The following is a 27,964-nucleotide window of genomic DNA, read 5'->3' as shown; positions in this document are numbered from 1 at the left end:
TGGCAGCCTGGCCTCTTCAGTTGTCTAATTGGCCCTAAGATTTGGATTAATCTCCCTTAACATCTCCTAGCATAACATCCTTGCTTTTGCACTTCAGTTTCTCGGTTTCGGTGAGGTGGGTGGGAAGAGGAGACTGTCAGTGACTGGGAAATATGGGAAAGGTGGAGAATTTAATACTCAGTTTCCTGCAATGACAGCTGGCCAAATTAAAAGGCTGGCTGGCTGGCTGCCATGTGGGAAAGCTTGCTGTACAAGGCTGCAGCTGGAGAGGACAGTGGAGGTCTACAGGTCCTGGAGGGAGAAATCAATGTGGAAATTGTGGTGAGGGGCTGTGAAGGTCACAGTTCAGTCTGGAGATCACAGGGGAAAGATTGAAGGGAGAGTGTCTGGAAATCGTGTGGAGAGGTTCTGGATATGGCAGCAGGAAAGCTTGGGGTGGGGTGGTTTTGGAGATTGTGGGGTGGAGATCTGGAGATCACACAGAGGAGGGTCCAGAGATTGCCAGGGGAGAGCTCTATAGATATTGTAAGGAGGTGGGAGTTCCAGAGATCACATTGGGTGGAGGCGTAAGGGGGCTGGAGATTGTATGGAGGGGATTCCAGAGATCATGAGGGGAAAGATCACATGGAGAGGGGTCTGGAGATCTCAGGAAGAAGGCGGTCCAGAGATCACGGGGCTAGTGGATTCTGGAAATCACGGGCAGTGGGGATCACAAAGAAAAGGCTCCCAGCGAGGGGATCCAGCGAAAGGAGGAGGAGAGCATCTGGAGATAGTCAGGTGGATGGAACTGGAGATAGTGAGGAGGACGGGTTCTGGAAATTACAGGACAGAGGGGTTCATAGGAAGCACCCCCACTTCACCTTGCCCACAATGCGCTGAAAAAGCAATTAACCAATGTTCCTTATTTCCCTTTGGCTGCCGGCATTCCTGAGCCCAGAAATCCCAAAAGCCACTTAAAATTTGAGATAGCGGTCTCATTATCATGTTCTAATCACTGGCCCATCCCTCGAGAGCTGATTCTTGCCTGGCCCCTCCAAACCCACCCAGTTAAATCTTTATGCAGTTTGAAAGTTTAATTCAGTGAGCAAATGCTTTCGCTGTGACCTAACTCTGACAAAATTATATGCCCCAAAAGTTCAAGATTTTGTCACACAAATAAAATATTGTGATCCATGTACGACTGGAATACCTTCTTTTGCCTACATTGCAATGATTGCATTTCAAAATTTGACTTTGAAGGACTTGGGGATGTTCTGACAATGTGATAGATGCTACACAAACAAATCTCATATGAAATAGTGATTCTCCAGCTCATCTACTTATCATGGAGAATCACTGTGAAGAAAACCATTTTTTCTGCTATGCTTCTCCTTTGGCTGATCTTAAGCTGGACTTTGCCTAGTTCCAGATTAATTTAAATATGTACGTATTAAGGAATGATCCATGTATTGAATCTATAGACCATGTTTAACTGGTTTAGGTGACAATTGCTTTATATGAATTTGGCTGCATAAATATGAGTTAACTAAACAGTTAGAAATCAAAAATAATAAAACATAGATAATACATACCTGTAAAGCATTGAGGATTGTAAATATATAATGGAAAGCCTTTGGGGAACCCTTTTGAAAGGTTGGTATTCCAAATGCCCAGGTGAGACCGAGGATTGGGGTTAGCACAGCAATGCTTCTCACAACTTGTTTGAATGTTTCTCTCTCCTGATTATTGCCTTTGGATCTGTCTCCAATTGTTGGTCGTAACAGTTTAAATATGACTACAATCAGAATAATGAGGTTGATTGCAATTATAGCCAGTGCAGGTATAACAAATGCAAGTAGAGGGTACTCTTTCTCCCAGCCGAGCCAGCAGGCATCTTCCCTTGTGTAACTTTTCCTTGGATAGGTAACTCCGATTGTGATGACAGAAATTATTAATGGAGGCAGGTAACCAATACCAAATGATATTCCCATCATATCTGACTTACTGAGATCATGGAAAAGGAAAACCAAACGATAGACAAGTAGTAGGCCCAGGGTTAACATCCAAAAAAATAAGGCAAGATAGAAAAAATGAATGAAGAAAGTGGCAGCTGTGCAAGCCCCTGTTCCTGGTTTTACAGATGAAGCCACAATGAACCAGATATCAGCTACCAGCAGATTTATTGCAATGTTCAAAATTCCAACATGGCGAGTATATGAGGTTTTATTTTTGGTCACATGCTTCCACACTATGGCCTCTATAATAATAGCGATAAATACGCTTCCAATTGATATGGCAACTCCAATTATGGTTATATAATCCAAAGCTGGGTCATTGATGAAATCAGGGGACATTAGAATAGAAAAGGATGTCAAGTGCTCACAGATACATGTGATATTTTCTCCATTAACTTCAGGCTTACAGCCATCATTATTCCATGCACCGGTGCCACTAAAATCCCAAAACGCGCACATGGCCGTTTTGAGATTAAGCATGCGATTTCTTGTTAAGAATGTCATGTTGATGTTAACAGGTTTATTAATGTTTTTTAATGTTGTTGTCACAACAAGACCATTAATCAAAAAGTTTCCACCAAAGGTTGTGGTATTGGGTAAAATATCAATCCATGTTGGATATGCAATAGTGATAACTGTGGCATTTGGTGTATCTTCAAATTCTTCAGAGGGAATGAATACACTAGCACTTAAATTGGAATATTCCTCGATGGGGAAGTTAGCAAAGCTAACATTAATAGAGGAGTTGTTCTGATGAACAATCCTAACAGCTTGAAGCTCAAGATTCTCTTTTTTGATGGTTAAACTGTTATTCTGCAAATTGAGGCGACTATTAAAATTTTCCACTGACTGTAATAATTTAGAACTAGAGCTGGGTTTATTTTCATTTGTTGTGTTTGTGAGAATTCTCCATGTATCTATTGATGCAGAAGAGATAACTGTATTTATAGTTTCCAAGAAATTCTGAAAAGCACAAAAAAACTTTATTAATCAAATATTCAATTCCAAATTGTTTTAAAAATCAATGCTTTTGGCATCAAAAAATGGCCAAGATACAGGCTTGAACTTATGAGCATACAAAAATGGTATGCAGCGAAAGAGAAGTTGCTGTTCATGAGTTTTGTCGCACACTCATAAACCCTGGAGAAACATTACCAACTCCACCTTCCCTGCCATATAAACCTCCTGAAAAGTCATAAGAAAACAGACACAATAAAGTAAAATCAAATTTGGAAAGCTCTATTCAAGCTCCTCAGGTGATCAAAACCAGCCCAGCTGGTCACATTGACTATATGTGGGTTAACTGTAAATCCACTGATTTTTATACAATACAGTTTCTGCCCTGGTCAAGAAACAGTGCAGCTCCCTATTGAAGGCTTGTAGAGAGTTAGCACATACTTCACAAGCCAGCAATTCACTCCAGATGCTCAGTACTCCCTGGGGAAAGAATCACCTAATGTCTAGACTATTCTTACTGCTGTGTAGTTTAAATGCATGTCTCCATGTCCTCCCCTATCTGTCAAACTATGAAAGTCTATCAAAAGGCACAGAATCTAACTCTTTTATTGTTTTATATACTTTTTACATAAGAAATAGGAGCTGGAGTAGACAATTTGTCCTCTGAGCCTGCTCCTCCATGGCTGGTCTTCTATCTCAACTCCATCTTCTTGCACTATCCCCACATTTTCGAATTTCCTTAATACACAAAAATCCATCAAACTCTGTCTTAAATATACTCAATGACTAAGCAACCATATCCCTCTGGGTTGCAGAATTCCAAAGATTCACAACCCTCTGAGTGAAGATATTTCTCCTCACCTCAGTCCTAAATGATTATCCCTTATTCTGAGACTGTGACCCTCATGTTCTAGATTCTCCAGTCAGGGAAACATTTCTCAGCATCTATTCTATCAAACCCCTTAAGAATTTTATATGTTTCAATTAAATCACCTGTTATTCTTCCAAACTCCAGGGAATTTAGGCTTAATCTACTGAATCTCTCCTCATAGGATAATCCTCTCCTCCCAGGGACCAGTCTACTGAACTATTGTTGCACTCCCTCTAAGTTAAATATGTGCTTCCATGATAATGAGGCCAAATCTGTGAGCAGTGCTTCAGCATGGCCTCACCGATGCCCTGTATAATTCTCATGTTTCCTTTAAGTCTGGGCAGTTCTAATGTAAAGAGACCTAGATCTTTAAGACAACTTGAGTAATTAAGGTTTATTAAGCTAGTGATCATTCTTAAAGGCCATTATATTACCAACAACGTGGGGGGACTAAAACTATGCGGAATATTCCCCAAGGGATCTAATCAATATCTTGTATAACGGTAGATAGATGTAATTTGCTATTTACTGAATTGTTGTATTAATACAGCACAGTACTCTTTTTGTTTTGGCTATGGCTTCTATGCTTTGGTCATGAACTTTGCTTTGTGCACCTAAATCGTTTTCAATAGCTTTCAACACCTTCCAGTCTAGTTCTTTGTAAATACCAGATAATGCATCACACTACATTTACACTGTTCAATGCCATTGTCATTGTTTGACCCATTGTTCCAGTGCATTCAGAGCTTTTTGCAGAAGACTGCACTATATGTTCTTGATACCAACACAGCAATGAGCTGCATCCAGGTTGATACACAACCGTTGACTGCAGAATTTGAGCCAATTTGTAACCCAGTGCATCAAATTCCCAGGTTTATCCCAGTCTTATGTTATGTATTGCCATCTCACCTACACTGAAACCTGGTGATACAAGGAATGCTGGAAGATAAACTGTTTTTTCTTGGGGTGTTCAGGTTTGACTAATGCTATTAAACCAGTCAGCGCTCTGACTGTGGAAACATAGTCCCAGGCTGGCTTCCAATGGAATGCTGACAACTGGAGTAAACTTGTTTGAGATGGCCATTCCTCAGAGCAGCAGTACATAGCTGGCATTTGGACTTCATCCTGACAGCACCATGCCAGAGGATTGTACAAGCTGGCATCAGCCTGCCTATGCACAAGTGCTGGACATACAGTTAACAGTGGCTCCCTCTTAGGAGCAAGTTATCCATTAAAGGAGAATCACTAAATTTAGAAAGTGAATAGTTCATTGATTCTCAGGGTGCACAAGAATGTGGTTGGTGTGTGTTTTATGGATGCTGTATGTGCCTGCATGCCATTGTAATGTAAAGGTACTTGGCAGAGCAAGAGTTAATGTGGTACTGGAGAATAGCACTGACCATGGTATGATGTATGGAGTAACATGGTAATAGACTTGTAGAGCAGTCTAGAAGCAGTCTGTGTGGAGACAGCAGCACTGGGCATGACATTAACTAGGATTTATACATAATTCAAGATTAACAAAAAATGGTTCAAGTTTAAACATACAAGTCTCACGATCTCATCATTGAGACATCAAACAGATCCATAAATAATATCAGTGTGTTTCCCTGCCTCTTCTTTCCAGGTCATTATACTTTTTATGTCAATGGGTTGCAATCTTGGCTTGAGCGGTTTGGCACAGAGTGCCAGCCAGAGCCACCTCCTTCCATATGGCATGAGACACTTTATTGTAGCTTGTTCCCATGGAAACCCCAAAATCTCTCCCTCCTTTACTGAACTTCACTTGGGGAGGGTGTGGAGGTTGGGTTCACTGAAATTAGGTGCTCCATCACCCCAACACTCTTCTCCCTTCTGGCTGTCTCTGTCAGATCCTTCAGTGGAAGATATTCTTGACGAGTGGCACAAAATTTCACATGAGCCATCCTGACAGTCAACTCAGTGAACCTTGTCCTTTCCCATTTTCCTCTTACTGCAGCCTTCAGGCAGAGTTGGCCTTTTAAAGGCTGCCCTCTCATTCCCAAGCACTCCCTGTTTTACATGGGACTTACAGTCCAGAACCACTACAGAATCACTGAATTGTTAGGATGCAAAAGGAGGCCATTTAGTCCATTGTGTCTGCACTGGTTCTCTGAATGAGCAACACATCTAGTGCCATTTTCCCACCTTCTCCCCATAACCTGCACATTCTTCCTTTTCAGATAACACTTAAGTGAGCTGAAGGTTATCAGTTTGTGCAAATCCTGGATCATTGGGACAAAACTCACATAAGTAGCCCAGTGGAATTCTGGGCCCATTACCCCTTGAAATATAATTATAATTCAGCGAACTTTGTGCATTATCACAGTGAAATGAGAATTAAGATCTGAGAATTAAGAACAAAACAGAAAACTATTTCTATGTGGTGGGAAGGTGAGCAGAGGTAGAAAGAAAACAGTTGTATCTACCAATCTTGCTATTTATTATACATTTTATATTTCCAGGTGTCAGGGTCCAATTTGTCAGGTAGTTGCAGAAAAATGGGACAGTTTGATGGAAAATCTGAAATGTCAGACAATCCTACGCCCCATTAAGGCTGTGTTGCTCATTCCTCCCCATTTTTTCTTGTCTGCAAGAACAACAGTTCAAACTGGTGTATGGGGATAAATTCATCACTGTTCTTCTTCTAGTGGGAGCTTTATTTAAAACCACATTTGTTGGAGAATTAGAATTTGAGTATTGTAGCTGCATGCCAGCACTGTGGTCCCTTTAAGACTGACTTCCTGCTGATAGTGTGGGATCAGTGAAATTACACTATAATTTTATGGGGCACAGCAACCCTCAGGAACCTTTACCAGTTATGGTTCTTTAGATTCTAGCTGGAAATTGAGCTTCAATTAGCTATTTGTTAATTTGATTCCTCACAACTGAACCCTAATGATCAATTGTGGTTCAAATCATTTAGGATAGAAAGGTGTTGAGAGCTGAGACAACTATCCCAACCAAACATAAAGACTACAGTGGTGAAGGTGAAATAATCACCTTGCCACTAGCTAAAGTCCTAATGCTGGCATGAGTTAAGTGGTGCCAGCAAATTCCACATCCTAACAACGCTCTGTGTAAAGTAGTTTCTCCCAAATTTCTTATCAAAGTTATTGGTGACCCTCTTAAATTTATTGCCCTGATTTTAGCCTCCCCAACAAGTGGAAACATCTTCTCTATACTTATACTATCAAACGCTTTCATAATCTTAAAGACCGTAATGAGGTTATTCCTCAGCTTCCTCTTTTCTAAAAAAAAAACCCCAGTTAGTTCCAACTTCCTGCAGCATTCGCGACACCCAGATTCCACCCCCCACCCTTCACAGGCATCTAATTGCTTGATTTGTGTCCAGGGCCAAAGTCTTTTCCCTGGTTCTATACAGTACAGCAGAATGAAACACAACCAGTGAATCAGTCATGAGGTGTTTTGGAAAGTTGTTTCTGACTTGTATCTGATTCAATATTGTTGAGATTGAAGCGTTTCCTATTGAACTGGGTCCTATGTACTAGGATGAACCAAGTTTGGACATTCAGAAGCCAAGACTTCTTTTCAGCAACTTAGGCAATTTACAAACCTAATAGTTAATCTTCAGTAAACCATCTGCAGAAAAATATTGATGAGAAGCAAGAGTCCATAGGAAGAGATCATGGGTGTTGGCAGGTCAAATAAATCCAATTTTAGCTTACGTCCCACACACACCTTTACTGCACTATTGTGCTTTTACAGTTTCTCTTATTTTTGTATCAATTGTAGAAGACAATCCTCCCAGTGTAGCTATTGTAAGAGACAATATATGCAACAGCCATCCAAACCGCAAAAGAGTACTCCAATGGGTCCATTGTGAAGCCTATTCAATTTTCTATACAAGTGTTCTATGTAACTGATATAGTGGAAGCCTTATGAGAGATGTTCATCTCAATTCATTGTCACATTCTGCTGTGGGAAAGTAGGTGCTATAAACTAGGCTAAGGCCTAGCAAACTCATTTCCTTATACCCAACAATCTGAGGATTTAAACCAGATTATGAAGTTGAAGGACTAACTCAATTGCCTAGTGTATTGTTATACAAAAAATAGTGATCCTGTAAGCAACACAATCAATATTCCCTTGCTAAAAGAGACACAGTGCAGAAAAGTGTTATATTAGGCTCAAGACTGTTTTTGCCAGATGTTGGTTCTTACCTGCATATCTGTATCATTAACAGTGGCATTTACATTTGAAATTTCTGTCAGAATATCAACCACAGCTTGGACATTGCCTGGGGCAATTGTAGTAGCGTCATCTTTGACATTAGATAATTGTTGAAGAAGGTTGGAAAAAGTATTTTCCAAATTGGTGGTATTTACCGCCTGAAAAATTAAATTGGAAATGATTACAGGAACATATGAAATTCATGGACTAGAAAAGGTAAAACAGGTAAATCGTGCAAATTCCATGCAGTCATACTGTAACTAACAATCACGACTGCAGTGCACCCTCCATTCTCACCCCATCAACAGTCACAGGGCAGAATTTTCTGTGCCCGTTGGCAGTGGGCATGTTTGCCGGCGTGAGCAGGCAATATGCTGAGAAGGCCAAAAATCAGTTTCACAACTTGGTGAAACCAGTTTGCAATCGTCCTCTCTGCTCATTAATGGTGGGTCGCATTTCCTGCCGATGGATGTTGGGAATTACTTTGTAATGCATCTACATATCATTGTAAGCTCAGCTTGCTGGAATCATCTCCCCACATTGGCTCATCTGGGCATCCACTGACGCATTTCACAACCATATATAAGTAACGTTCACCTGGTGAGCTGCACTTCGCTCTGGGCTTCAAGTTTTGTTTGCCAACCTTGCTTTGGTCAGTTCCACAGTCATCAGTGCCAGGCTTCATAGACAGCACCACATCGCTTTTAGGGGGGCTCATGGACAGGTCTCTACCTACTAGACCAGCCATAAGGCTTTTCAATGGTTGTAGGGCTAGGGCTTGTTTGGGGAAAGGGAAGAAATGGCCTCAGGCAAGGGAAGAGGCTGCAGGGCGAGGGCTGTACTGGGTAAGGGGCGTATCCCAGGGTTTGTGTGGGGGTACATGTCGATCTGTGCAAGTGGTCTCAATGCTGAGGGCTGAGGAGGTAGTCTCCAGAGGAGATCAGGCCAGATGGAGATGTGAAGGTGTGTGTGAGAAAGTGAGTGGTGATGTCCCTTGAACCGGCTGTGAGATGCCAAGGAATATGTGATGTGCTTGAGTATGTGTGTGTGTGTGTGTGTGTGTGTGTGTGTTTATAGTGATGAACAGGTTGCCATACCCTGGTGGCACGGATGAGATCATTCATCCTCTATCTGCACTGGGTGGCCAACCTCTTCTGTGCAGCATTGGCACTGATCACCATTGCCATCGTGTGCAATGCCAGAATGATAATGTTGCTGTCCCTCCTGCAGCCAGGGGAGGTGTAGAGGACATAATGATGGGCCTCCACGGTGTCCAAAAGGTGCTCAAGGGATGGGTCGTGGGGGGGACCTGCAGTCTTCTTGCCTTTCTGGGCCATGTCTTATTTGCAGCAGTCCTGGGCTGGAAGTACTCAGAGGTGTGTGCGCAGCTGCACTTTAAATGTGGCTCCCAGCGCAATGAAGCATTAAGGTGGGCAAATCGAAGCGCATCCACCACTGAAACAGCATGTTTCCCAGGAATACATGATTAATGAGGCAGGATTGGGATGATACAATGTGAAAAGCCACCACCATGGCCGGCGGATAAAATGTCCTTTTTCTCACCCGCTACCGCATTTAGTGCGAATCTGGGACAATTCTGCCCATAATGTCCTGGGAAATAAGGATAATAGCTTTTTAAAAACACTGTGGCAATTCAGGAAGAAACATTTGGGAAATTCCTCTCTGGCCCACAAATGCAATCAAAATAAGTTTCAGGAGAACACTGTGACTATGAGACATATCGTCCAATATTCCACCTTCCTTTGTATTCTACAATGTCAGCTAAAGCCAAGAATTCATCTCTTTCAAATACTTGCAACAAATCTGCACTCACTCTACATGCTGGCAATTTGCTGCAAAGATTGATCCCCCTCTGCAAGAAGAAAGACTCTCTGACATATGAGCTACTTGAGCAACTGCTATTTCAATGTAAATTATATAAATGTCCCAGCTTCTCCCTAAGCAATCTAATTCCAATAGTCTATCCACCTAGTCATAGACTAGTCGCTTCATCATTTTAAATATCTCAATCAAATCCCCCTGAAATGTGTTTTTCTATAGTAAAAAGACACAGCTATTTAAGCATCAAAAATAACAAAGAGCTTTATATTTGCGAGGATATGAGGAAATGGCATTGTTCTTTCAAAGAGCCATTTCAGACATGATGGGCCAAATGGCCTCTTTCTGTGCTAGATCATTCTAGGGCTGCATCTTACGTCCTGCGGGCGGGTGCACAACCGGCTTGATCCGGCGTAAAATCGCACGTGTAGATGCCAGGCGAGAGTCCCTATGTCATCGCACACTTGCATGATATTTCGCTCAGCGCAAAAGTTGGATGTGTGCCCACCAACAATTAAGCGAGAAATTAAGCCCATTAACAGCACAATTGCCTCCTATTTTTCATGGCTTGCCCAACCTTACAGTTGACGGACAAGCAAATCGGCCAGGCGGCCTTTGCATTTTTTTTAATCAAAGCTCATCCAAAGGCAGGATGAAATTTCCATTATGAAATAAAATAAAAATAAATATCTGTGGACAGCATTTTTATCAACTATATTTTCAGGTGATTGATTGTGATACATGGTCATTTATTTTTAAACATTTGTTTTAGCTTCCTCAGGTCTGCAGCTCACTGAGGCAGCTGCCTGCCTTCAGGGAGCTTTCTCGCAGCACTCACCCATACCCACAGAAAGGTCATTGCCTGCCACCACCCTGGCAGCGCTGCACTTTTCAGTCTGTGTTTCACACTGACTGGCCATTAATTGGCCGTTAATTAAAGAGACTAAGTTTATGAGGATTTAAACAAGTTTGGAAAATTCACCTTACTTGGCCATATGGAAGAATCTGCAATTCGTCCCTCACTATGAATGTTAGTTCAGGGATGAGAAGTTATCCAGCTGAAATAGCAAAAAAGGAGCAAGCCATCAGAAGCTGTGAATAGCTTTGGATTGGCTGCTGGAGAATTAAATGTTCACCTAAGGGACAGAGTAAATTTTAACCATGGGGGGAGATTTTCTGCTGGTTTAAAAGTTAAATGGGGGGTATTTTCGTAGTTTACAATATAAGTTGCCTACTGAAATAGTATTTGGTCAATGTTGATTTTAGTTTGTTTATTAGAGTAAAAGTCTGAAAACTTGAAACCTTCCAGTCAGCCACTAGAAATTTGAATATTTGGCTAAAAGTTATTGGTCTCTACAGGGTTAGTAACAGATTCTATAGCTGGAATTTTCCAGCCCCCCACGGTAGCTTCCCCATTCACAACAGTGGGAAGATCCCACTGGTGAGAGAGTCTGGAAAATTGGCCAGCCAGCATGAAATGGCAGTTGGGGTCCCATTTCCCGACTGCTCCCGGGCACCGATCGCGCATGCCTACCAATTCAGGCCTTAAGATTTGTTACAGAAGTGTGAGGAAGTTTGCAAGATTATTATGTTTTGGGATTGTCCCTTAATAGAGGGGAAAATGGAGGAATGAAGGGGTGCCTGTGACCTGTCCTGAATTCTGTCTGACAACAAGCTTCGATAAAAGCAAAATACTGTGGACGCTGGAAATCTGAAACAAAAACAAAAATAGGTGGAAAATCTCCTGGAAAAGCTTCAATGGTTGGTTGTTAGAAGTTAAAGGGAGGTCCAGGATGTTTTAGTAGGAAGAAGGGGCAAGAAATTAACACCTGTAAACAATGACCAGGGCAACTATGCTGGTGGTGGATAGACTGTTTTTTTCTCCAAGGCACAGGGAGAGATTAAAAATGGCAGGTTTTGTAAATGGTTTTTCTTTTACCTGTCTATTTAATTTCAAGATAGAGGGTCTAAAGAAAAGCTAATTAGCACTTCTACCTGGCTGCAAGGCCCATATGTGATTCACACTGCCTTGAGGAAACCACTGTAGGATTAGCTTGTAGGTTTCCCAAAATATCATTGAACCTCACCGAGAGGTCAGTCTGCAAGAATATGGGCGAGGGAGAGAGAGAGAGCAGAAAAATAGAGACAGCTAGTCCTGTACCTTAAGCACAGAAAATGCTGGCCCTGTCACTCACCATGCAAAACACAGATGGGGGCTCAAGCACAGATTGAAGAGACCAAGTTTATGAGGATTTAAATGAGTTTGGAAAATCCACCTTACTTGGCCATATGGAAGAATCTGCAATTCATCCCTCACTATGAATGTTAGTTCAGGGATGAAAAGTTATCCAGCTGAAATAGCTAAAAAGAAGCAAGCCATCGGAAGCTGTGAATAGCTTTGGATTGGCTGTTGGAGAATGAAATGTTTACCTAAGGGACAGAGTAAATTTTAACCATGGGGGAGATTTTCTGCTGGTTTAAAAGTTAAATGGGGGCTATATTCGTAGTTTAGAGTATATGTTGCCTACTGAAATAGTATTTGGTCAATGTTGATTTTAGTTTGTTTATAAGAGTAAAAGTCTGAAAACTTGAAACCTTGTCATTTGATCCTTCCAGTCAGCCACTAGAAATTTGAATATTTGGCTAAAAGTTATTGGTCTCTACAGGGTTAATAACAGATTCTATGGCTGGAATTTTCCAGCCCCCATGGTAGCTTCCCCATTCACATCGGTGGGAAGATCCCACTGGCGAGAGGGGTTGGAAAATTATGGCCAATGATTCTAAGTGTCAATCTAATGGCTCTACTGTGAAACTCTACTCATACCATTATATCACCAAAACTGAACATAATATTCTAGATAAGGCCTGGCCAATGTCCTTTAAAGGGCAGTATACTGATTTTTTTGTTTTATATTAGATCCTTCTAGCAACGCATCCTAATACTCCATTTGCATTTGCTACAGTCTAGCTGCATCACTTGTGAACTTATCGTAATGCATATGCTTAGAGTACCTAGGTCACATGGTACACTTCTGCTTGGTATTAGTCCTACCCAGATGATGACAAGTTCCCCTAAGCCTTTATCCAGATTATTAAAATAGATTGTGAAGAGCAATGGTCTTCACCTGGAACTATTACCATTAACAACAATCTTTTGCCTAAAGGAATGCAGCCAATTCCTCAAACAACCTAAGGACAGCCTGCCAATTCCATAGGATTCTGTAGTATTTCTCAGTTTGTGTTTTTCTCTCTCTTCCTCCTTCCCTCCTCATTTTGTGTTGCTCTCTCTTCCTCTTTTCGTTTCCACCCCCCTCCCCCTGGTTTCTGTTTCTCTATCACCCCAGTTTGCTCCTCTTCTATCTCTTCCTATCCCCAAGTTTGTGAGTGGAATTTTCCCAGATTTGCACTAAGTACGGCAGCACTTGATGTTTTACCTGCCAGCTACATTGGTGGGTTTTCACGCTGTATCATCCCAAACCCACCACATTATTTATGCACTCCCAGGAAACACACTGTTTTCACGGCAAGTGGGCTGTCATTCACCTGCCCGCCATCACCCCGCCGCTGCATCACGCCAGGCGCCATGTTTAAAGTCCAGCCACAAGCACACATCTCAGTGCTTCCAGACCACCACTGCTGCACAGAAGACATGGTCCTGAAACTGAAGAAGACTGCAGCCCCCAGGTTCAGTGACCTGTCCCTTGAGTGCCATTTGGATGCCGTGGAGGCCGGCTGGGATGTCCTCTGGCCGCAGGATGGGCAACAACAGCACTAGCCCAGCTTGGGAGGTGGTGGCTGCGGTTGTCAGAGCCAACACCCTTCAATAAAGGACAGCCACCCAGTACCACAAGAGGTAAGTCACTCTTCTCATCACTTTCTACTCGCAAACCCATCACACATCCACAGTGATCTCACTCACTGCCAGTCAAGGGACATCACCATTCACTCTCTCAATCTCACTGTCATTGTCCTCATCCCATCCATGGGACCACTCACCTTCCACACAGGCCAGGTATACTTATCATCTGGCCTGGCAGGCATCCTGCTTACACTTTCTCCATCTCTACTCATGCCGGACAAGCTGGCACGCAACAACAGGGAGAGGTCGTTGATTGGTGGTGGAATGCTTGAAATCAAGGCCCTCACGGGCTTTGAAAACAGAGCCATCCAGCTGGCCAGCGATGACTGGGACTGGTCCTGTGCTGATAGCGAGGTCGGCAGTGCTCTACCTAGTGAGGATCCAGCAGTGCAACATCCATCAGACAGCCATGTTGTGAGTGATGTGACCTGTTTCACAGGCCACTGCCATGCACTAGTTATCTCCCCTTGCTTCCACAGGCACACCTGGGAAACTGCTAAGAGAGTCCACAAGGCAGGGCCTCCGATCAAGCCTAGAAGGAACTTCTGACGAGGAACCTGGAGGCTCCCTTCTTGAAGTTCCGTCACAGCGCTCACCCACGCCCTCCACCAGCGCACAGACACACATCTCGGTGGAACTAGCTTTAGAATAGCACGGGGATCACAGTCTGGCGAGCACATCACGCTGTCTAATCCACAGCAGGTAGTGGCAGGGACCACCCTGGCGTCCGACACTCAGAGGACTACTGGAGGCCAGAATTTGCTGAGTCTGAGTCAGATGACAAGCCTCTGGTCTCGGTTATGTCTTAGTTACTGGAGCTACAAAGGCAAGCTCGGGAACATCAGGAAGGGATGTCTACAGCGCTCCTCAGATTGCAAAGCATGATGGAAGAGCCCGTCCATCTTCAGGCTGAGGTGATAGCACCGGCATTGCAATGCACCAAGATCAACACTGGTAGGATGGCAGTCGCCATGAAGACGTCGAAGTCTCTTCTGCACTGCTGCGCAGGCTCCACTCCATCACTGATGCCATAGTTGTCCTCCGACAGTGTGTACATGAGAGGCGTGCTGGGCAGCTCGATCTCACTCCAGCTACCCCTGCTCCTCAAGGAGTCAGCCTGGGGCCCCCAGGCACCCATAGGGAGTTAATTAGCAGGTACGCACTCGGAGCCCATTGATCCAGGTGACTCCAAGTGCCCGACCCATGCGACACCCCTCTTCCTGTGACCTCAGGAGCTCCAGCTCCACAGGCCGAGGAGGGTGCAACTGCCACACAGCAGGATCCTGGAAACAGGCTGGGGCCCTCCAGGTCTCAGCCCTTCAGAGGTTGCCCGCCAAGGTCATCACAGACAGGGCGTCACAGTCAGCAGGCTGCCTCCACGTCTGCATTGGATGTCCGGGGAGCACCAAGACAGGGTTAGGAAAATTAAGAAGAATGAGTTGCACATCCTGGGCACGGGTGTTAATCACTTGTTCATACTATTCACTATTGTCAATAAACTCCCAAGAATGTCTCCCTGCCTGTGGCTCCTTGTTCTGATGAGCAGTGTTCGTGTCACTCAGATGTGAAAGCTTTTTGCACAAGATAAAGGCAGGTGCCTCAGTCCAGGGCCTCTTCCCTGTGCTCTGTGCGGCCTTCAGACCAAAGTGATAGTCCGGCCTCACACTCCCTGGACACATTACTGATGCCTGCACCTCGACAGTGCTGGTCACTGCTGCCAGAATGTAGTAGGCAGGCATCACAGAGTTCCATCATTCTCTCTGTGTGCTCTCAACACCTTGAAGGTGAGCTGACCCCCATCTCTTCAGCATCTGTGACCAGTGATACTGCTCCTGACAGGCTCAGGTGCTGAAGGCGGACAATGGATCAGAGCTTCTAAAGCTCCATGGTTATGTCTCTATGATATGATCCTGATCACAGAGCGCAAGTGAGCTGCCTTTGGCCAGACAGGAGTCAGACATCCTCAGAGGCTATGTGAAGATCTATGGAGTGTCCTCATCGCCCTCCTGCAATTGAGTGACCATCAGGACCTCCACTACATCTCTATGGTAGGAGCATTTGCACAGAAGCCATTCGAGCTGCCATAAGCCAGACTGGCATCAGTTGCAGATGCAATGTGAGGATCTTTGGGGGCAGCTCACCTCATCATCATTCCGCCACAAATCTAGCAGCTATGAGGGCCTCCCAAGCGTGCCTACCTTGTCTAGCCAGTGCGAGGGCCTCATTCCCATCATCATCACCTCCGAAGACCTCCTCACCCTCATCCCCATTGGCGCCTCCCTCATCCAAGAAAACTCCAGCTCCTCCACAGCCAGCTCATCTCAGCATTGCAGTGCCAGGTTGTCAAGGGCACAGCAGATGATGACAATGTATTTCACCCTCTGCGGACAGTATTGCAGGGCTCCACCAGATCGGTCCAGGCACTGGAACCTCATCTTCAGCATTCCGATGGTCTGCTCCAGCAAGTTGCGAGCTGCTGCATAAGCCTCATTATAGCATCGCTCTGCTGCAGTCAGAGGCTGCCGCACGGGTGTCATCAGCCATGGCCCCTGTGGGAACCCTTGTTCCTGAGGAGCCAACCCTGCAGCTTCTGTGGATGTTTCTGGTGGTCGCATATTCAGCAAATGGAACCCCTTGTAGTTATGTAGTCTACCGTCTGTTGTGATGGAGATTTGAGTGCCACATGAGTGCAGTCAATCGCACCCTGTACCTGTGGGAAACCCAAGAGCTGGGCAAATCCAATGGCCCATGCATCCTGGCTGTCTTGGACCCAGGTAAAACGCACAAAGCTGTGTGCCCATGTAATGATGGCAACCGTGACCTCATGGATGCATGATGAGATCCCACAGAGGTCACCTGTGGAGCCATGAAAGAAGTCACTGGCATAGAAATTGAGTGCCACCGTCACTTTCACAGCCACTGGCAGTGGATGCCCTCGCTGTCCCTGTGGTGCCAAAACCTGCAGCAGCTGGCAGATGTGACCGATAAGTTCCCTAGGCATGTGCAGCCTCCAGCGACACCGGTTCTTGGTCACCTGCATGAATGAAAGGCGGCATCTATAGACCTTGTGTGTCGCTATGCGCCAGCCTGCGATGGCTCACTGTGGCTCTTGGGCAGCATATGCGAGAGCCCCAGCCAGCCCTTGTTCCTGAAGTTGCTGCTCCTGCCTTTGCACAGCCAGAAGCCTCAGTCACTCTCCTCTGGTGTCTTCATGCTCAGTGGGCCATCAGGCATACAGCTAGTTCACCTGGCTCCATAATCCTGATATACTCCTCCTGTAGGATTAAATTCGGTTAGCATGGGTGTACTAAGGACCTGTCCTGGTTAAGTGTGTTGGCCCCTTAACACTTCCTGGAGACTGCTTGGATGGCCAGAGATTAGTGTGCTGCATGGCTGCCCGAAACCCCACCCACCTCCGCCCCAGTCTTCTCGACCAATTGGCGGCAGCTTTCCCCACTGGACTGCATGCTGTGCTTTCAGCTCAGGCGCAGGCATTCTCCTAACCCATGCTGCAAAGCTGCAATGTTAGCTTGAACCGTGGCTGAGACTGGTCCAAACCGGGATGCTGACATTGCAAGGGGCTGTGAAAGCCTCCACCAGTGACTGCCCATAGCCAGCTTCAGCAAGGAGATTGTACAATGTGTGCAGTCGTCCAATCGTTCTGCAGTCCACTAAAATACTGGTGAAATTATAGTCTGTGCCTGGGGGTGGGGGTGGGGGGGGCAGTGGGGGGATGAAAAGCTTTGAGTACTTGGTGGTACTTTGAGGCCTCTGCGTTGTTTGAGTGGGCAGATAAACTAGAAGTCCAACACCCATCATGGCTGTGCCTGAACTGTCTAAGTTGCAAAGGAATGGTCACTTTATACAGGTCTCCCTAATGCAATGCCACTTCCCTCGCCCACCCCACCCCTCATCCCAAATGCTCGTGAGTCATATTCAACTGCAGACCCTTAGCCTCCCCCTCCACAAATCACCTCAGCAGCAGGGCTGCGCTTGTCCTCCTGCCCCCATAAGTCGCCTCAACTGCAGGGCTGCACCTGCTGCCCTCCCCCACCTCACAAATTGCCTCAACGGCAGGGTTGTCCTTAACCTGACCACTCAGTGCCCCTCAATCAAGCTTGAAGTCCAACAGACGATCCTGGCGAGTACTGCACAACGTTACTGTGTACTCACCTCCGAGTTCCCCTCAAAGTGCAGTCTGCCAAGTGCTCACCTCTTATGTGTTGTTGTGAAACACGTTGGCCTTCCCGCCGACATGGGCAGATGATCCTGCGGGGGTGGGGGTACGAATCTGGCAGGCTGGCTTGATAATAATATGCAGATGTATGACAGTGAGGTTCCCAATGTCCGGTGGCAGGACACGTGGCCTGCCGTCGGTGGGCTAAGCAGATGATCACGAACTGGCTTCACAACGCTGTGAAACCGATCACGTCATACTGTCTACTCACACCCGATGCCAGTAGGCATGGAAAATTCTGCCCTGTGTGTGTCTCTCTCTCTCCCTTTTCTTCTGATTTGTGTTTTTCCCTTCCTTTCTCCCTGCTGAAAAGATTAGTGATAGGCCAGAGGAATATAAATTGTGATCCTTAGCAAAATTGCTTTGAACAAGCTAAGAGCTGTGTTAAAATAAACCAATGAAGAATTTGGTGCGAGCACATTTTACTTGAACAGCACTTACTATAGTTTCTACTCTTACAATTTATACCTGAAGGATATTGTTGATTTCCTCTGATATACAGAAATCCAATTCCTTTTCATAGTTTCCATTCTTTCCACATCTCCTCTTCATGACTCCTGCTCGATTTTTACAGGGGATTTCTGCGATGGAATTATAATTTGTTGTGCCATATATTTCATTCTTACATGGTATCTCATCATCTGTTTAAAGAAAGCAATGTTCATACAGCTTTCCAAAAGCTACATCATTTTGTTCATACTGTTCTTTTAAATTTATCACTGGTTCCATACTCATTTGTTCTGTGGATATTTGACCATTGATATGTGAATATATGCCACATTGCTTAGAAGTGTGATGGAGAACAATTATCAACTGCCAATTATTTCTATCCACAAGTGTTATACAAACATCAAGTGGTTCATTTGGAACTGGAATATGTTGATGTTCTAAAAAACAAAATGAATGAAAGAAGAAAAAGACAATGGGAGCAATTTTGAGTGATCAATTCCACCAGGCAGGAATCAGGTGGAACAACCAAGTCTCCATTTAATTTAAGCAGTCAGGGACATTTTTGTGTCTGGGACTCATTTCACAGAATCAAAGAATTGTTTCGGTATAGAAGGAGGCTATTTGGCCCATTATGTCTGCACCAGCTGTCTGAGCATTTTAATTTAGTGCCAATCTCCTGCCTTTTCCTTGTAACCTTACACATTGTTTCTATTTAAATAACCATCCAATGCCCTCTTGGATGCCTCAACTAAACCTGCCTCCACCACACTTTCAGGCAGTGCATTCCAGACCCTAACCACTCGCTGTGTGAAAAATATATTTCTCACCTCGCATATGCTTCTTTTGCAAAACATTCTGGTTCTCGGGTTCTCAGTCCACTTAAGAGCAGGAACAGTTTCTCCCTATCTACTCTGTCCAGACCCTCATGATTTTGAAGACTTCTATCAAGTCTCCTCTTAGCCTTCTCCTCTCCAAGGAAAACAGTCCTAACTTCTCCAATCTTTCCTCATAGCGAAAGTATTTCACCCCTGGAATCATTCTCGTAAACTTCTTCTGCACTCTCTCCAATGCATTCACATCCTTCCTATAGTGTGGCACCCAGAACTGTATACAATACTCCCGTTGCGGTCCAACCAGTATTTTATATAAGTTCGTCATAATCTCTTGTACTCTGTGCCATAATTAATGAAGCTCAGAATACTGTATGCTTTAGAAACGGCTCTCTCTACCTGTTCTGCCACCTTTAATGACTTATGTACATATATACCCAGGTCTCTCTGCTCCTGCATACCCTTTAGAATAGTACCCTTTATTTTATATTGTCTCTCCATGTTCTTTATACTAAAGTGTATCATCCCACACTTCTCCACATGTGGCAGCATGGTTTTGTGAAGGGGAGGTTGTGTCTCACTAATTTGATTGGGTTTTTCGAGGAAGTGACAAAGATGATCGACGATGGAAGGGCAATGGATGTTATATACATGGATTTCAGGAAGGCCTTTGACAAGGTCCCTTGTGGCAGACTGGCACAGAAGGTAAAGTCGCACGGGATCAGAGGTGAGCTGGCAAGATGGATACAGAATTGGCTTGGTCATAGAAGACAGAGGGTAGCAGTGGAAGGGTGCTTTTCTGAATGGAGAGCTGTGACTAGTGGAGTTCCACAGGGATCAGTGCTGGGACCTTTGCTGTTTGTAGTATACATAAATGATTTGGAGGAAAATGTAACTGGGCTAATTAGTAAGTTTGCAGAAGACACTAAGGTTGGAGGAGTTGCAGATAGTGAAGAGGATTGTCAAAGGATACAACAGGATATAGATCGGTTGGAGACTTGGGCGGAGAAATGGCAAATGGAGTTTAATCTGGACAAATGCAAGGTAATGCATTTTGGAAGGTCTAATACAGGTAGGAATTATACAGTAAATGGCAGAACCCTTAAGTGCATTGATGGGCAGAGGGATCTGGGTGTACAGCTCGACAGGTCACTGAAAGTGGCAACGCAGGTGGATAAGGTAGTCAGGAAGGCATATGGTATGCTTGCCTTCATTGGCAGGGGTATTGAGTATAAAAGCTGGGAAATCATGCTGCAGCTGTATAGAACCTTGGTTAGACCACACTTGGAATATTACGTGCAATTCTGGTCGCCACATTACCAGTAGGATATGGAGGCGTTGGAGAGGGTGCAGAGGAGGTTTACCAGGATGCTGCCTGGTCTGGAGGTTATTAGCTATGAGGAGAGGTTGGAGAAATTTGGATTGTTCTCACTAGAGTGATGGAGATTGAACGGCGACTTGATAGAAGTTTACAAAATTATGAGTGGCACGGACAGAGTCAGAAGCTTTTTCCCAGGGTGGAAGAGTCAATTACTAGGGGACATAGATTTAAGGTGAGAGGAGAAAACTATAGAGGAGATGTGTGGGGCAAGTTTTTTATGCAGAGGGTAGTGGGTGTCTGGAATTCGCTGCCAGAGGAGGTAGTGGAAGCAGGTACGATAGTGGTGTTTAAGAGGTGGCTTGACAAATACATGAATAGGATGGGAATTGAGAGATACAGACCCTGGAAGTGCAAAATGTTTTAGTTGATGGGCAATATGATTGGCGCAGGCTTGGAGGGCTGAAGGGCCTGTTCCTGTGCTGTACTTTTCTTTGTTATTTGTTGAACTTCATCTGCCACCTATCTGCACACTCCACCAATGTGTCAATGTCCTTTTGAAGTTCTACACTGTCCTCCTCACAGTTTATAATCCTCCCAAGTTTTGTGTCATCCACAAACGTTGAAATTGTCCCCATTGCAGGATGTGGTTGCAAGGTGACCAAGGCTGAGAATTGCATATTCACGGGTAATTAACTTTTTGGGAGGGTAGGTAGAATGGAAATGGAGAAGGAGTAGCTCTGTTAATAAAGAATGAATTCAGTACAGCAGTGAGAAATTATCTTGGCTCAGAGGATCAAGATGTAAAATCAAGTTGGGTGGAGATAAGAAATAGCAAGGAGAAGAAGTCACAGGTGGAAGTAATTATTGGCCCTCGTAACAATAGCTAGACAGGATAGAAACTAAATCAGAAAATAATGGGACATGTAAAAATGGTACTGCAATAATCAAAGACAATTTTAATCTTCATATTGGTTGACTAAATCAAATTGGCAAATGTAACCTTGAGGATGAGTCTGTAGAGTGTATTCAGAACAGTTTCTTGGAACAATACATTGTGGAACTAATCAGGGAGCAGGCTACTTTAGACTTAGTAATGCATAATGAGACAAGATTAAATAATGATCTCATAATAAATGGAAGAGTGATCATAACATGGTGGACTTTCACATTGAGTTTGAAGGTCAGAAACCTGAATCTGAAACAAATATTTTAAACTTAAATAAAGGCAACTACAAAGGTATGAATACAGGGTCAGAAATGTAAAATAAGTTAAAAGACAAGAATGTAGATAAGCAGTGGCAGACATTTAAGGAGATATTTGATAATGCTCAATAAAGATATATTCCATTGAGAAAGAAAGGCTATATAAGAAAGATGTACCATTACAGGTTAACCATGAAAGTTAAAGTTAGTATCAGATTGAAAGAAAAGGGGAACAATGCTGAAAACATTAGTGGTGGGCCAAAAGATTGGGAAATTTTAGAAACCAACAAAGAAAAAGGAAGAAATTGGAATATGAGAGTAATTTAACAAGAAATATTAAGTAGACGCTAAGAGCTTCTAACTGTATACAAAGGAAGAGAGTAGACCTGATGGCCTGCATCATAGGGTCTTAAAGGCAGTGGCTGCAGAGATAGTGGATGCATTGGTTATAATCTTCCAAAATTCCATAGATCCTTGAAAAGACCCAGTGGATTGGAAAATTGCAAATGTAACACTCTCATGTAAGAAAGGCATGAGACAGAAAGCAAGAAATTATAGCTCAGTTAGCCAACACCTGCCATTGGTAAAACATTGAAATCCATTATTGAGGAGGTAGCAGCAGAGCACTTAGAAAATCATAATACAATCAGACAGAGCCAACGTGGTTTTGTGAAAGGGAAACTATGTTTGGCTAATTTATTAGAGTTTTTGAGGATGTAATAAGCAGGGTAGATAAAGGAGAACCAGTAGGTGTGGTGTATTTGGTATTCAATAAGATGCCTCACAAAAGGTTACTGCATAAGGTAAGAGTTTGTGATGTTGGTTGTTATATATTAGCATGGAAAGAGGACTGGCTAATGAACAGGAAATAGAGAGTTGGGATAAATGGGTCATTTTAAGGCTGGCAAACGGAAACAAGTAAGGTTCCCCAGGAATCGATGCAGGGACCTTAACTATTTACAATCTATATTAATGACTTAGATGAAGGAACAGAGTGCATTGTTGTGAATTACTGATGATACAAAAATTAGTGGGAAAGCAAATTATGAGGAGGACCCAAAGGGCCAAATTTACAAACGCAAGTGGGGTCAGGATCCAGTCCGTTTGTGATTTAAAAATTGTGGTGCCAGAAGTCGCTTCAAGATCCCAACAGCTCCAGGACAGTCTGCAATTTTCAAATTGCTGGTATGGAGAGAAAATGGGAAAACCACTTGCCTCTTATTAATGGCCTATTTAGTTCATTTAGGAGATTGTTAATAGGGATGTCAGCACTACAATTTTTAATAACAATAATGAACAGTTTGGCAGATGTTAGTGCACAGCTGTCAAGTTTCCTGCAAGGTGAAGGAAATGTTTTTCATTTCACATTGAAAATAATCAGGCCCACGGGTAATCAGTGCTGGAACGTGTGCAATACTCCAGTTTGGGCAGGTCGCCCTGCATTAATCCTGTGGGTGTTCTGAGGTGCTGCCTGCTCCCCTCGGCAAAGCAGCGTTAGGCTGCTGGTGCCAGGTAGACAGCTCCTGCCTCCTGGAGACACTCAGCATCACTAATTAGGTAACAAGTTTGTCTCCTATCCAATCAGGGCCTTAGAATTTAAAATAATGTTGCATGAGCAATGCACTTGGTGCAGGGATATTGAATTCACTTGGGTGTCGGGTTCCTGGCCTCACTTTATAAATCTGACCAAAAGATTCTCCAAAGAGATAGAAATAGGTTAGATCATGGTGCAAAAAATTGACAAATTGAGTATAATGTGGGAAAATGTAAGGAAGAATAGAAAAGCAAAATATTACAGAATCACAGAATCTTTACAATGCAGGAGGCCATTCGGCCCATCGAGTCTGCACTGGCTCTCTGAAAGAGCATTACACCAAGCCCTACTCTCCTGTCTTATCCCTGTAACCTTACACATTATTTCTTTTCACGTAACAATCCAATTCGTTTTGAACCTGTCTCCACCATTCTTTCAGGAAATTTGTTCCAGACTCCAGCCACCCTCTAGGTGAAAAAATTTTCCTCACATCACATTTACTCCTTTTGCCAATTATTTTGAATCTGTGCCCTCTAGTTCTTGATGCTCTCTTGAGTGGGAAGTTTCTCACTATTTACCCTGTCCATACCCCTCAGGATCTTGAATACCTCTATCAAGTCTCCTCTTAGCCTTCTTTTCTCCAAGGAAAAGAGTCCCAACCTCTCCAATCTATCCTCATAGCTTAAGTTCTTTTTCACTGGAACCATTCTTGTGAATCTCCTCTGTACTCTTTCCAATGCCTTCACATCCTTCCTCAAGTATGGTGCCCAGAACTGGGGGCAGTATCCAGATGAGGCCTAACTAGTGTCTCATGCTAGTTCAACATGATTTCCTTACACTTGTACTCAATGCCCCTATTAATAAAGCCTAAGTTGCTATATGCTTTATTAGCTGCTCTCTCAAAACGCCCTGCCATTTTCAATGACCTATGTACATATATACTGAAGTCCCTCTGTTCCTATAGAATAAGGGACCTCCTTTAGAGTGTCTCCCTTTATTTTATATTGTCTCACCGTATATTTCCTGCCAGAATGAATCACCCCACACTTATCTGCATTGAAATTCACCTTCCACTTGTCCGCCCAATCCACCAACATGTCTATGCTCTTTTGAAGTTCAAGAATATCCCCATCACAGTTGACAACATTTCCAATCTTCATATCATCTGTAAATTTTTAAATCATGCCCTGCACACCACAGTCCAGGTCATTAAAAACATCAGGAAGAGCAAGGGTCCAACGTTAACCACTGGGGAGCTCCACTACAAACCTTCCTCCAATCTGAAAAACAACTATATATCACCACTCTCTTTCCTGTCACTCAGCCAATTTCTTATCCAAGTGCCTACTTTCCTTTTTATTTCATGGCCTAGAATTTTGCTCACAAGTCTGTTGTGTGGCACTGTATCAAATACCTTTTGAAAATCCATATGTAGCACATCAACAGCGTTTCCTTTATCAACCTTCTCTCGTGCCTCCTCAAAAATCTCCAGCAAGTTAGTTAAACATGATTTTTCCTTAATGAATCCATGCTGGCTTTCCTTAATTATCCTGCACCGGTCCAAGTGACTATTCATTTTATCCTGAACTATAGTTTCCAGAAGTTTCCCTGCCACTGAGATCAAACTGACTGGTCTGTAGTTGCCAACTTTATCCTAGCACCCCTGTGACATTTGCAATTCTCCAGTCGTCTGGCACCTACCCAGTGTTTAAGGAGGACTGGAAGATTATCACTAGTGCATCTGCAATTTCCACTCTCATTTCCCTCGGTACCCTTGTATGCATCTCATCCAGTCCTGGTACTTATAAATTTTAAGTAAAGATAGCTTTTCTAACACCTCCTCCTTCTTAACTGTAAATTTCTCTAGTATGCCAGTTACCGCCTCTTTCACCTCGGCATGGGTAGCATCTTCTTCCTTTGTAAAGGCAGATGCAAAGTACTCACTGAATACCTCTGCTATTTCTCCAGCCTCCACATGCAAGTCCCCTTTTTGACCCTAATTGGCCCTACCCTTTCTTTTACCATCCTTTTATTATTTACATGCTTATAGAAGTCCTTGGGATTGCCTTTTATGTTAGCCACCAGCCTCTTTTCATGCTCTCTCCTTGCTTTTCTTATTAGTGTCTTCACTTTCCCTTTGGTCCTTCTATATTCACCCAGATTCTCCATTGTATTTTCTGCCTGACATCTGTCGTATGCGCATTTCTTCCTTTCAATCTTCACCTCTATCTTTCTCGTCATCCAGGGCACCCTGGATTTATTTGTCCTACCTTTCCCCTTCAAGGGAATATACCTTGACATTTCCAGCAATACTTTTTATTTGAAGGTGGCCCATTGTTCAGCCATCGCCTTTCCTGCCAACATTTGATTCCAACTCACTTGACTCAGATGCATTCTCATCCCATTGAAGTTGGCTTTTCCCCAATTAATTATCTCTGCTCTGGATCGTTCTCTTCCCTTTTCCATGATTAACCTAAACCTTATGATGCAATAGTCACTGTCCCCTAGAGACTCTCCCACTGATATTTGATCCGCTTGGGCTAACTCATTCCCCAGAACCAGGTCCAAATGTCATGTCCTCTCTTTGGACTCGAAACATACTGCTGCAGAAAATTATCTTGAACACATTCCAGGAGCTTTCGCCCCTCTTGTCCCTTTGTACGATTCCTATCCCAGTATATATTTGGATAAAAGTGAAGCCCCTCATTATGATTACTCTATAATTATTTCCCCTCTCTGTAATTTCTTTGCAAATCTGTTTCTCATATCCTCTGCACTATTTGGTGGCCTATATGCTACACCAATCAATGTTATTGCACCTTTTTCATTCCTTACATCTAAGCAGAGAGGTTCCATCCTTGATCCCTCTGGACCATCCTCTCTCTTCAGTACTGTAATACCATCTTTAATCAGTATTGCCACTCCGCACCGCCCCCCCCGCACTTTTCTTCCTTTTCTGTCTTCCCTAAGCACCTTCTATCCAGGAATATTTAACGCCCAGTCCTGCCCTTCTTTGATCCAGGTCTCTGTTATAGCAATAATATCATAATTCCATTTGTCAACCTGTGTCTGCAGTTTATCAATCTTGGTAACCACACTCCATGCATTCGCATACATGCACATTAATCCTGATCTAGGCTTTTTTACTTTTTCCCTTATTCTGACTCCATCTAATGACTTACTATTGCCTACTCTAATTCTTTCAAACTCTCCAAGTTTTCTATCTACTTTGATACTACTCTCTGATATGTCCTTGTTATCAGTTCATACTTTACTTTGCACTGCCAGTTTTTCTTCTCCCCACTCTGAATTTCTCGTCAGGTTCCCACCCCACTGCCAATCTAGTTTAAACTCTCCCCCAAGAGCACTAGCAAACCTCCCTGTGAGGACACTAGTCCCAGTCCTGTTAAGGTGTAACCCGTCCTCCTTGTACACGTCCCATCTGCAGCAGGACTGGTCCCAATGCCTCAGAAATCTAAAGCCCTCCCCCCTACTCCATTTCTCCAGCCATGTGTTGAACGTTTAATCTTCCTATTCTTATGCTCACTAGCATGTGGCACTGGGAGTAATCCTGATTTTACTGCTTTTGAGGTCCTGCTTTTTAACTCCCTTCCTAGCTCCCTATAATAATGAAGATGGGCTGGAGGATATTGTGCTATGAAATGACTTGACCGGGTATAATGTATTGGCATCTCCAGTGGTATCGGGAAAGGCCGCTGAAGCTGCTGCTGAAACAGGTTTTACAGGAAAAGTTACTGACTTAAAGGAACTGATTACTTTTCCTGAATCAGCTGTTCTTACCAAAGATGTGTCCGAAGAATTAGAAACTTGATTTGCTAGTTTAAAAATTACATTACAGTGTCAAGTTAAGGAGGAAACAATAATGGCAGTTGGAGATGCCTTAAAGCAACTTCAACTAAATCTGCCGACAAAGGATGAATAAGATGTCACAAAGCAGATAGCAATGGTAGTCAAACCAATGACACACAATAGAAGATACTTGCTTTAAAAGACATTGAGAAAACAGGGTCCAGTGTTACAGCTACTGGGAAAAAATGTACGTTCGTGGACACAAGTCCAGCCCATACAGGTCCCATCTCCCTCAGAGCTGACCCCAATGTTTCATGAATCTAAAGCTCTCCCTCCTGCACCATCTTTCCAGCCACACATTCATCTACTTTATCATCATATGCGAGTGATACTGGGAGTAAACCCGAGATTTTGAGATCCCGCATGTTACTTTCCTACCAAGCTCCTTAACTTTTGACTGCAGGATCACATCCCTCTTTCTGCCTATGTCCTTTGTAGCAATGTGAACCATGACTGCTGACTGTTCACCCTCCCCCCTCAGGGTGCTCTGCAGCCAATCAGTGACATCTTTGATCCTGGCACCAGCGAGACAACATAGCATCTTGGATTCACATCTGTGTCTGCAAAAACACCTGGCTATTCCCCCCTAACTATCCAACCCATATCACTACTGCTCTTCCACACTTGTACCCCCCCTGTATATCTGAGCCGTCTGTGTTGCAATGGACTTGGCTCTGGCTACATCCCAGATTCACCATAACTCTCATCAGTATTCAGAATTGAATACTGGCTGCAGAGGAGGATGCACTTAGGGACTCCTGCCCTACCAGCCTGCTTCAACTTGCCT

The 27,964-nt window shown here is 43.7% G+C and overlaps 1 protein-coding gene across 1 annotated transcript in view; it reads right to left on the bottom strand.

Moving 5' to 3' along the window:
* LOC121278165 (adhesion G protein-coupled receptor F5-like) overlaps positions 1 to 27,964 on the bottom strand; it is a 156,473-nt gene that overhangs the window by 7,328 nt on the left and 121,181 nt on the right. The window contains exons 9-11 of the mRNA XM_041188303.1: positions 18,438 to 18,610; positions 8,025 to 8,192; positions 1,572 to 2,957 (exon numbers count right to left, since the gene is read on the bottom strand). Of these exons, the coding sequence (XP_041044237.1) occupies positions 1,572 to 2,957; positions 8,025 to 8,192; positions 18,438 to 18,610 (1,727 nt within the window). The remainder of the gene's footprint in view (positions 1 to 1,571; positions 2,958 to 8,024; positions 8,193 to 18,437; positions 18,611 to 27,964) is intronic.

Source organism: Carcharodon carcharias, chromosome 5 (assembly GCF_017639515.1).
Source record: "Carcharodon carcharias isolate sCarCar2 chromosome 5, sCarCar2.pri, whole genome shotgun sequence".
Lineage (NCBI taxonomy): Eukaryota > Metazoa > Chordata > Chondrichthyes > Lamniformes > Lamnidae > Carcharodon > Carcharodon carcharias.
Note: the sequence above shows the minus strand (reverse complement) of the source record. Positions and strands in the feature narration are given on the sequence as shown.